General features: G+C 41.4%; 1 protein-coding gene across 1 annotated transcript; it reads right to left on the reverse strand.

Annotated features, from left to right (window-relative positions):
* Positions 1–6,204: 6,204 nt before the first annotated feature.
* On the reverse strand, positions 6,205–7,355 carry LOC147605616 (uncharacterized). The gene is made up of 2 exons (XM_086793593.1): positions 7,282–7,355; positions 6,205–7,141 (listed from the first exon to the last, which is right to left on the reverse strand). Exons 1-2 carry the CDS (start codon positions 7,319–7,321, stop codon positions 6,672–6,674), a joined length of 510 nt encoding a protein of 169 aa, XP_086649719.1. The 5' UTR covers positions 7,322–7,355; the 3' UTR covers positions 6,205–6,671.
* Between the last annotated feature and the right edge of the window lie 5,020 nt (positions 7,356–12,375).

A 12,375-nucleotide genomic window follows, 5' to 3' on the forward strand; every position in this document is an offset into this window, starting at 1 on the left:
CCTATGCTCTAATGCCCAAGGGCCTCCTAGCATCAAGGTGCGGGTAGAAGTCCTAGCCAGGAGAAACTTTCCTTCCAAGGCTCGCCACTCGGAAGAAGACCTCGAACAATCAACTTGCCCAAAGGGCACAACTCTAAATGGAGGGATCGAATACTAATCCTATAGTGTGTGTAGCCTAATTAACAACATAGTGATGATCTTAATGACTTAATCAAGCTTCACTCAAGCACAATTAGGTTACAAGATAGAAACTTGTACTCATAGAGAGGCTTGAGAGTTGTTTGTATTCATTTCTTGAAAATTCCCCTTTTTATATGAGGAGGCTATACCTCTTACAAATGTGATCATGTGGGATAATGTCCAAGTGTGATGTTGCCACATTCTCTTGATCCTGGTCCTCCACTCATACCTTGCCCTCAATGGCACCACAAATTTCAACATTAGTCACATGAGTCCATTCCCACTCACCAAGCTCCCAATGTAGATGTATGATGATAGAGAACATCCACCATATAGCCATAGGCACCATGAAGCATGAGTAACCATCACTAGGGAAGGGTCAGTATACCAACGCTTTTCCCAAAGCAAACTATCTAACTAGTGGATGGATCACAGAACAAAGTGTAACCACATGTACATCACATCTCTCTATCTGCCACATTTAGACTAAATGGAATAGAAGGCAACATCCTCTTCCTTCTCTAGTTTCGGGAATCCCATCACCTGAAGCAGCACGCTTGTCCCTAGAAAAACCCCTAACCACAAGTGGTGCTGCATCAACCTATGCGATCCATCGGTGACTCCCTCGAAGATGCTAGGTAAAGGATGCCTCTTCGATCATCTGAAAGAGTTTTAAAGTTCTTCGAGTCCAGAATTTTCACTATACATCTCTCCCAGCTTGGCCACTACATATATCATGCTATGACCAGGGGTCTACCAAGATCAACTCTGATAAGGTCATTCTACAACATAAGCAAGAATAAGCTTACGAGATATGCCAGCAAACTGGATGACCATTTTGTTATAACACAACTCCAATGGCGATGTTACCACATCGATGAATACTTAGAATGGATCATCCCATGAATCAAGCACTAAACAAGGGGCCTTTGATAAAGAAACCTTGAGGTCTTTAAAAGCCTGCAATCCATGCAGAGTCATCTAGATGCACTGCCTATGGGTCTTGACACCCTTGAGCAGATTTGTGAGAGTTGTTAAGAGGTTGAGGCTTGTATCCAAGGTAATGAACCTCAAAAAAATAAAACTTTAATTTCTTTTCATTAACATAAAGCTCGTTGCTTTCTAGCAACTTCATTACCTTTTCAATGTCGATGTCAGTTGCTTGACTATAGCTTAAAAAACTAGTATGTCATCCAAGAAAATGAATGTGGTTAAATGTTGTCAGGGCATTCGTTAGGCCGAAGGTTATGACCATAGCTTGTAGTGGGCCCGTTCAGTGCGGAAGGTTGTCTCAGGGATATCCCCTTTGACATGATGGTATCCACTTTTTAGGTCAAGCTTCAAAAACACTTTGGCCCCATTCAACCTCTCTAGGATATAATCAATCTAAGGCATCAAGAACTTTCTCGAGGGATCTAAGCCTAGAAGGAGATGAATCCGGTCTAGACGGGGGGGAGCTTGGTAGCAAGATTGTCCCAAAGGAAAATCTTATGGCAGCGATCATGTAGGGCCTAGTACTTCTCTGAAGCACTGGTAACAATTCAGGCGGTTTGAACATAGATCAACGTGCCCTATGTGCCTTTCCTTAATTCTAGTTTAGCCTACATGTGGGTGATGAGAGGAAAGTTAGAAATACTTGGTTCACACATGATAATGATTCGGGCCTTGGATAAGTTTTGAAAAATCCAAAAAGTGTGCCGTTCACAATCAATGTTGGGGTGAAATTTTAGAAACCATCGAATCCCTAAGATTATGTCTACTTCTATAAGAGGGGCAACCATGAAATCTTACACAAATTATGTGCCCTGAATGACTAACCTAGAACTATGAACCTCAAACTTGATACTTGTGGTCATTCTTGTGCTAAATCCTTCAACCTATTTGTCTACCAAAGTTAGTGGAAAATGGGCCCGTCGAGCAGCCTGTTATGTGATCACATCTTATTGAGCAAGACAACTCTCTGGCCACCTATGTAGCAAAAGGGTTTGAGCAACTCATTATGCTCATAATCCAAATCATGGGTACCCTTCTGCTTATGTTCGAGCTCCGGCACAAGCAGCTGGTGCCAATCATGGAACTTGAAGGACCTGTAGCATCATGGGTGGTTTGTGTGGGAGCCTAGCTCACAATTGAAGTAGTTGAGGGCTGGTGGTGTGGTTTGAGCAAGGGGTTTCTTAGGGTAGGCCCTAGAAGTATTATGCCACTAGAGGCCCTTGTTATCTGTCCCGGGAAACACCCCGCTTGGTTTTGGTCCTTGCCGCCGCACCACCCCATTGCTAGCAGAAGCTGCCTTGGGCGATGTGGGCTAGGAAGTGTTGGTCCACCGTTGTACTTCATCTCGGCACTTTGTGTGAGTGTTAGTGCCTGTTTAAAAGTCAGTGGTTCAAACATATGCACATCCCATTGGATTTGCATGTCTAAACCATAAAGAAATTTCCCTCTCTTGTCCTCCTCTTGATTTTGTTAACTATAAATCCAGGTGAGTGACTTTGTTGGCAAATTAGAGAACTGGTTGCACGTTCTTGTGCAATCCCCTAAACTCATCATCGAGATCGAGCTACTCAAGGTAATGAGGCGGTAGAAACCACTTCTTGAGATTGGTGAAAAATTAGTCCCATTTATAGATAGCGACCCTCAATGAGTCCACCAAGATATAGCTTCACCCTATATGTAGCAACAACTAGTTAACACAACTTTCTCCACACTCGATTTTCTAGCAACAAAGTAAGCTTCAAATTGATGAATCCAAGAACATAAAGTTGCAAGATCAAGTTTACCATTATTTTTAAGTAAATTCTCATGAAGATGAGTCAAGGAAGTCATCGGTACCACCCTTGCATTGTATATCCCGACTCGCCTAGGATTCGGTTAAGGAGCATATACTAAGCCAAGGTTAGGGCTTACTTGGGCATGGGAGCCAAGAGAGTTCACACAAGGCTAAGGGTGCTAGCAGGATGAGGTCTAGATTGACCATGGGCTAATAAATAATAGCCACGAACTAATAATGGCTAAAAAACTTATAAATAAAGTAGGCCCAATTATCACAAGGTTATTGCTACCTTGGGGAGACAGAAGGAGGTATCCATGTGCCTGGTGGTATGGGATGCTAGGCTGGGCTAGCTCTTGGCAATCGGACCTCAAGATCGAGGGTAGTTTGAGAAATTGAACTTACAGTTGGTGGTGAGTCACTAGCCACAATCTATCGTGGTCATATGATGCGTTTGTCGAAATGCTACTTATGGTTTCTCATGTATGTGGATCTAAGCATTGAGTCACTAGCCACAATCTATCGTGGAGATATGATGCATTTGTCGAAACGCTACTTCAGGTTTCTCATGTATGTGGATCTAAGCATTGATCGTCGAGTCACTAGCCATAATCCATCATGGTCATGTGATGTATAGTTTCTCATGGGTTCACAGGAGCTGGAATCTTTAAGACCTAATAGTGGGATTAGAGCGGATCTGTCAGAAAGTCACGAACCCAAGGCACGAAGGTTTGGGGGAATTATGCCCAAGAGAGTTTGGTGTATGGATCATGCGGGCTGCTTTGGCAAGAAAGCCATCTGCAGGGAAGCAAGGAAAAGAGAGGTCCCTCGCGTGGATACACAAAGAACAAAGGGAAGGAGAAAAAGTATGAGATGTGCAGGAAAAATAGCAGGTCCTAGGCAATCTATGTTTCTAATTGTACAAGCCCTTAAGCAGTCTCGTGGCAACTCTGAAGCAGGGCATCCACAGGCTAGTCCACCTCTATAGAAGGCAGCCAGATGTGGGGCAGCCACAGCCAATAGATGAGCATGAGAACAACTAGAATTGGGGCAGTCCCAAGCGCATAGGAGCAACCAAAGGGCAGAGCAGAGGATTGTATGCAGGAAAAGAAAGGCTTCCTTTTTTAGTCTAATTTTTTCCCAATATTCTAAGCATGGGTGGCTTAGCGCTTCTAACAAAGGTAATTATTGCTACTAATCACAGCAAATAATTACCTAATAGTCTATTTTTTTCCTAATAGTCTAAGAATGGGTGGCTTAGTGCTTCTAACAAAGGTAATTATTGCTACTAATCACAACAAATCATAGCTTTTGAGAAATAAGAATCATCACTTGTAAGCTATGGTAAAATATAGGATGTGTACACCAAAGTGATATACATATGCATGTGCACCATCATGTGGAGAGGGTAGGTAGTTGGTGTACATATAGGGGGGTTAATAGAGAGGGTATACCTTCTCCACCTTAGAGGGTATACCTTCTCCACAGTATAGGGTATATCTTCTCCACCTTAGAGGGTATACCTTCTCCACAGTATAGGGTATATCTTCTCCACAGTATAGGGTATATCTTCTCCACCTAAGAGGGTAGCTAAATCTAAGATAATCAAAAGGGCATTTCAAGGAGAATATGACGAGGGGATAAGAGTCAAGAGGACCTACTTTGATACCAATCACTATTGGAGTGGAGATGAAAGTAGCAACACACACATAGATTCAGCAACAACAAGCAAGATAGATGGAAGCATAACACTCAAAGTAGATTAATGAGAATGAGTGAAGCACAAGTGAAGTGGCATGATAAGGTCACTTATACACTCATAAGAGTACGTACATATGCTCAGCGAAAAAACCTCCTAAAGAGGCATGATAAGGTCACTTCTACACACTCATAAGAGTGCGTACATATGCTCAAGGAAAAAACCTCCTAAAGAGGAAAAAAAGTACCCTAGCCCATTATTAGCTTACATCCACACATCACTACCATATAATTGGCTACAGTCCTTGCACTTGTAGAGCAAAAGGAATTGGGAAAGACATTGAACTTAACTGCCATGTAGAACTAGATGCCTTCAAGCGTGACAAGCTCCACCTCATCAAGTGTGTCATTTCACATGTCCCATAGAATGCATGTCCCTCTTGCACCACAATCTTTATTATGTTCAGTCGAGAGAATATAGAGAACTTCGCCTAGTACATCGACGCTAACGTAAACTTCTGCCCAACGTTAGTAGGGGAGGTTGGCGAAATGGACCCAAACTAGACATTGGCTTTGTAAAATTTGTTTTTCTTCAAAGGAAGGGAACTAAAGCACGACATGCACTAAGCCACCAATGTAGAAGGAGTTCTTGCCACCAGAAAAGGTCACATTGGGTGACAAAGGCAATCAAAACTTGATAGGAGCATGTTCCCAAAAAAGTGAAATTTTTGGAGAAACGCATTGCCTTGAAAGGTAGCCGAGATCCACATCTTAAATTCGACATCAATACAAACTCTTCCCATGATGTAAAGAAAAACTCCGCCACTCATTGGCTCTCTTAAACTCATTGCAAATCCGGTCCATGGGAAGATCAAGCGGAAAACCTTCTTGAGCATAGAGGAGCTCGCATCAATGGAAGGCTTAGGTTTGTAGTTCTCGAGCTTGTTGGCCATAGTTTAGTGAAGTTCATGCAAAGTTTGCTCATTGGTACCACCCAGGACGACAAGCCGAGAGCCACCTCTTAAATTCATCATGTTAGTACAATCTCTTCCCATGAAGTAGAGAAAGGATTCGCACTGATTGGCTCTCTTAAACTCTAACACAAATCCAATCCATGGGAAGATTGATCTTGGAGCGAAAAACCTTCTTGAGCATAGAGGAGCTCACATCAAACGGAAGGCTTCCGTTTGTAGTTCTCGAGCTCATTATGGCCACAGTTTAGTGAAGTTCATGCATGGTCTTCTCATTAGTAGCACCCAAGACAAGCTTGTCTCAACATATGACAAGGGGGAGGCCAGCTCTACGGTGCAAAAAGGCAAGGACACCCTGTCGTTTTGCACCATGGAGAAAGGAATTTCCCAAGAAACACCCTGCCTTGAAAGGTAGCCACCAAGAACAACCTCTCTTGAATTCATCAATCATCAGTGTAGGAACTCTTCCCATGACACGTAGAGAAAGGCTCCGCACTCATTGGCTCTCTTAAACTCAGCAGCACAGATTGATTTGGTCCATGGGAAGATCGATCTAGGAGCAGAAGAACTTCGTAATAAGCATAGAGGAGCTCTTCGCATTGACAAAAGGCTTAGGTTTGTAGTTCTCAAGCTCATTGGCCACCTTTGCTCTCGTTGGTAGCACCCAGGACAAAAAGCTTGTCAGCATATGACAAGGGGGAGGCCACCTCTACAGCGCAAGGGTGAGTCCACAAAAAGATATTATACATGAAGCTCAACGTTTTACCGAAAGATACTAATGGTAAAATATAAGATATATACACCAAAGTGACATACATATGCATGTGCACCATCATGTGTGGAAAGGGTAGGTAATGCTAAGCTATGGTAAAATATAGGATATGTACACCAAAGTGATATACATATGCGTGTGCACCATCATGTGGAGAGGGTAGGTAGTGCTGCTAAGCTATGGTGTACGTATAGGGGGGGTTAATAGAGAGAGAGTGATGCCATGCCCTCCCGGTGTAGGAGGGCAAGAGTGCGCTGTCTCCCCCCCCACCAACTTGAGCCCCTTAGCGAGGCGTTAGTTCTAGGTAATATTTGGATCCATCACAAGAAATAGCAATTTCTTTGTTGTCAACCAGCTGATCACTATCTATAACGAGTTGAGTGTCGATGCTGGTTTTCTTGCTCTCTTGGTGGCCGCCGCTGGTCTTGCAGCTTTGCTGCTGGGGGGCATTATTATTGCTTGGCTCCCCCCCATCTGCATCTCCAGGTCCTTCCCCTTCCTTCTCCTCCACTGCATATGCCAACATCTTGAAGAAGGTGTGTTGCAGCGGAGTCACCTTGAGATCACTCTTAGGTTGGATCGTGTACCGTGTTCCACCATAGGCAACCCCCATTTTGTCCCTCAGATAAATTGTCTTGTCGGTGTTGTTGGCCAACAGTGTCGCCTTTGCAGATGTGATCCCTGTTGTCTTAGATTTCACAAAAGGATGGTCCTTCTTAATTGCTCCTGCATCTTTGCTGCTGCTGCTGTTGCCTGTCATGATAACCACAGAGCTTAAATGCCTAGAAATAATTGCTTTTTTGTCAACACACACACACACACACACACACACACACAATAACACCATCGCTCTCATGATCAAAGTAAGACAGACGCCGCAGAAGAAACCCCACCTTTCATGAAAGAGAATAACTGTTTCAAGATATCAGGCATCGGCGGATGCGTACTTCTTCTTAAGCTTCTCGACACACAGAGAGAGAGAGAGAGAGGGGGGGGGGGCGGTTATGGAATACAAATGGAAAAGAATGCTGTGTCGAATACTGCAAATGGGCCAATATCTGAGGTGCTCATATATATATATATATATATATATATATAGGCCCCGACTGGCTGTGCTACTCCCGATGTGGTACGCCAGACTTTCTTGTGGGTCGCGCTCTCGCTCTCTCTGCAAGGTCGTGGTAGCAACCCAGCAACCCCATGGAAGGACATTTATTGGAAATCGCCACGATGCTTCCTTTGGCTTACGAAAAAGGTACGCTCTCACAATGTCCCTTTTAAAAAGTCACAAAACGTTTTGGTAGTCCTAAGCTCCCACGAAATTTCACCAATGTTGGCCACTTTGGAAGGTAGTGGCACACAAGCCCCACGACGATGAGCCTCGCAACAAGTGAGTCGCTCTTGTGAATAGAGTGAACACCCTGCAAAGTTGTTAGTGACTTGATGCCACAATCAAGTCGCACAAATCCACCTTCCCAACCAAAAAAAGAAAGTATCAAGGCCTCTCAACAACAAATGAATGAGTACTCTGTGATCTTCCATAACTATACCAAACTATTCCGCCGCTAGGAGCCTCCATTCTTAGCTTCTACTTTACCATTGAACGAGTACAATCACAAAAGTATTGGCACAGAAGAAAAGTCTCAATAAGGCATCCTATTTCCTTTCAACAAATAAATGAGTTCTATGTGGTGATCTTCCATAACTATACATACTGTTCTCCTAGGAGCTTCCATTCTTAGCTTCTGCTTATGCTGTTCTATTGGAACCTCCACATTTTTACTAATTTAAGGCCCCAAAAACCATGCTTGCCCACCATGAAGAACAGAAAAATATTTTTATACAACAAGAGATCAAAATGAGGTGTTGGATATGTAAGAAAAATTTCTTCGAGTGCAAGTCAACCATCAAATAAAAATGCAAGGAAAAAATAGGGTTCGGGCGACTGAACATGTCACGGAAAAAAAAAAGAAGAAGCCTTAGATCATGTAAGAAATATTTTAATCTAAGGAATCAAAAAAAATTGTGAATTAGACTTTTTGCTACCATAATATAGTCGATGTGACAGCCTAGAGTGTTACTATTAAGACCTTCATTCTTGTGGATTGATGAGGAACGCATTCCTCTTTTTGTGAGTTTGGCAAGATTTTATGCAATTAATCTTCTTAAAATATGATAGAACTTATTCTTTATTACATACAATGTGAGCTAATTATTATTATTATTGGTTAAAATAAGGAAATCTCGATTGAGTTGAAAGGGTATCTTCTTTTGAAAACACTAAAAATTTTCTACTACCATTATTTTAAGAGTAATATAAAAGGTGTCTTTATAAATATATATATGTTTCACAAAGAGGATGCAATCGAAATTTGGATGAAGTTTTTATATATATAAAATGTGAAGTGTTGATAGAGATCAAAAATAAAATTTCATTAACGCAGTTTGGTTTCTAAATTTGAATGCACTTGTTCTCAAAAATTTCCATAAGTTGTGATTTCTTGTTACACATCAAAACTTGAGAAAAAAAAAACAAGTTCTATTGAATCGATGTATGAGGGATGTATGATAAATATTGTATTTCAATCGAACTAAGACTATAAGAAAGAATTCCATCCTACGAAACTACAACGAAACTTAAGATTCACTTCACCATGATTTACCCATACCCATATGATCAACTACCCCCTTGTGCACAAGTGATTATAGCTATTTTAATACAACTTCTCAAATTAAGTTGATGAAGCAAATAATGGAGTTTTCATACAAATTGTGGATGTGTTGCTCCTCCCATAGTGTGATTAGTTTATCAAGGAAGATGCATATCCGTTGTAAATTGCACCATGCCTCTCTTTTTTCAAGAATTTCCTAATATATATATACTAGAAAATGAGTATACAAACTCTTTTTAGTATATATACTGGAAAACATAATATGTATACACTAGAATATGTGTATACGAGGCCTCTTTTTCCTTTGTTGTGATGATACTATAGATGATATATTATGTATATCATAATAAAACCCTCTATGTGTAGCAACCAAATAGCCACGTAGAAAGGCTCAATAGATTCTATCACATGACTAAAAGTTTGAATCACCACAATGCTTGCTATTGTGACAATAAGAAAAATAGGTGATTGAATAAATTTATAGGAAAAAACCTGGTCAGCAACCCCAAGGGCTATTAGCTCAATCTCCCTTAACACTGCTGGGGCTATTCTCATGAGACTTTACATTATCCACCAATTAACACCTGCATAGTCCTTGCCCTTGGATAAGAAAATGCAGGTAGACATCAACATTGTTTTCACTTTACACCAAGACAACAAACATATGGAAGCTAGGGAGAAAAGTTGTAGGCTTTGTAAAAAAGCTTCTTAATGCAGCCTTAATCATGCTTACCTTCTCAAACATGCAATGCAAACTCACAAATCATATTGAAACGCGTAAATCACAATCAAACAAATCCCTAAATCTCTCTAATCTTTTATCCAACACAAAAATCTAGTCTTAATCTTGCCTTCCATCCCTAAACCTACTAGTCTTTCACCATAGGGCGATCCTCAACAGGCCCTACTCACACAATCAATATAAGCGCAAAGGTAAACCCCGACAATGGCGCCAATGTTAAGCCCCCTAAACTCCAACTAATCTAGAGAGAAATGGACAGATTAATACTTAATGTGTCATGGGGTTTAGTAACTTACCTACGTCCTTGTTTGAGTTACAACATCCAATGTGGTAGCTTGCACTCGTAATAAAGACCTCAACTTCACTATCACCGTGAAGCCCTCCAAGTAGAGCGTGGGTCCTCTTTATTCTAGTTCGTGTCCAAACAATAGCTCCAAGACAATGTATGCGTCACACGAGAGCTCACACACTCTCTCACTAGCTACACACACGTGTGAAACCCACCAATAGCTCCAAGACAATGTATGCGTCGCACGAGAGCTCACACACTCTCTCACTGGGCTACACACTCTCTCTCACTGGGTTTCACACACGTGTGAAACCCACCAAAAGCAAGCAAACGCTTTGCGAAAGAGCAAGAGCACAAGGAGAGCAAAAGTTTGGACACAAAATTAGACCCAAGAGAATGACCCTTTCTCATTAATTCAAGTCGCTTATATACATCTCACTTATAGGCCACAGGCGTTCTCATTAATTCAAGTCGCTTATATACATCTCACTTATAGGCCACAGGCGTTCACACTTACTAAAGTTGGGGACCCAACACTTAAAAGTGAAGTAATGAGACCTAATTCAAGATAAATCATGAAGTGCAAGGGACACTGGCCTTTATACAAACCATGACATCGTCATTGAGTACAATCATGAAGTGTAAGTGTGAGAGTAGAACATACACGCATCTTAAGTCCCACTTTGGATAGACACTACATGTTTTGGGCGACGGAAAGCTATTCTTTGATGTCCATGACCACTCCTTCTTGATTGCAAAAACTCTCACTTTCTAAGTTGTCATAGATCTGAGAAGGCATTAATTATGAAGCAATTGTGTGAGCTGTTGGTGTTATTTCTCCTCAGCCTAGGATGTTCAATATATGATTGGTGGCCAAGTGGTTGTCAAGATGCTAGTACAACTACCTGTTTTGGAAGATGCTAATGCAACTACCAGAGAACTATTTGTGTGGTCTAGCAAGGCCACAACCTTGGTGAGAATGGTCTTTGTTGTCTTTCATTTGGCTCCACTTATCATGGATGACTAGCATTTCTCTCCTTGCCGATGTCTAAGGGGAGGTAGCCTTCTTGATCTAGCCCATTCCAAAGCTTTCGTGTGTGGGGGGTGGCTTTGTTATAGGTGCTAACATACTGTATGCATGTGAAGAAATCCACACCCCAACGCTCTACCTCTATCATGCCATGTAGGCTTCCCTGATACATATAAGGAAGGAGCTCCAGGGCCTTCAATTATGAGGACCAACATACCATTCACTTAAATATGTGGTGTTTGTTATTCTTCATAAAGGCATGGAAGAACATAGCTCCTCAAATCTCATCAAGAAGCATGCCCATGATTGATTGATATTTTACGAACGGCCTTCTTATATAGCTTGTATAACACACATACTATTACGCATGATTTTTCTTTAGCATATGCCCTCCTCCTTTATGTTGTGGCTAGATAAGGATTCCATGGTTCCTTTTAATTCATTATATTTAGCTAGTGTCAATTAATTAGTAATGAAATATATAAAGAGTGCTCAAAACATGTTGGATGGGTGCTCTCACATAGTGTGGGAGGAAGCTAGCGATGATTACTAGTAGCTGGAGAAATAGTGTGAAAAAACAAGATAGGTCATCTTGGAAATTTTCCAAGTGTTGAAAACCTACACAAATTTTTTGCAGAGTTTTGATACTCCGACACTGTACTCTAACTTATGTCAGCATAGTAGCATACTTGGTAAAACCTGTCAGCATAGTAGCATACTTGGTAAAACCTGTCAGCCCCATCCAATCCAAGCCCCCGATGAGTGATGTGAGTGGGCAATCTTGCCCATCCAACTCCCCACTTCCATGAGTGAAAAGATTTGTGTAGTACGACCCTTGCTTGGCCAAGATGTCTACATATATCTGACCAAGTAAACTACCCTTTTAGAATACTATAAGTTGTTATGTTTAAAGATACAATTGTGCCTAAGGTACTTCCTTAAGGTAACCCTAGACCACCAACATACATGGATATCATTACATCATTTTCCCAATCCAACATTAGCATCTAACAAATTCAGATAACCAACTTTACTTGATTAGTATACCAGCTTCTGCGAACCCTACGTAAGTTTTTTGTTTTTCGAGTTAGGGTCGTCATCAGAGATGAGCGAACTTGTGCTTAGAGATGCTTTTTTCATTAGCTTTGTCCACAGAGACGGTTTTACTACTATACAGTTCTAGTGGAATTGTAGCCAACAACAATTCCACTTCAACAGAGGAGTTCTGCTTTTACTGTGAGCAACTACCCTCTT

This window comes from Cibotium barometz, chromosome 59 (assembly GCF_041138505.1).
Source record: "Cibotium barometz isolate CiBa-2024 chromosome 59, ASM4113850v1, whole genome shotgun sequence".
NCBI classification, from domain to species: domain Eukaryota; kingdom Viridiplantae; phylum Streptophyta; class Polypodiopsida; order Cyatheales; family Cibotiaceae; genus Cibotium; species Cibotium barometz.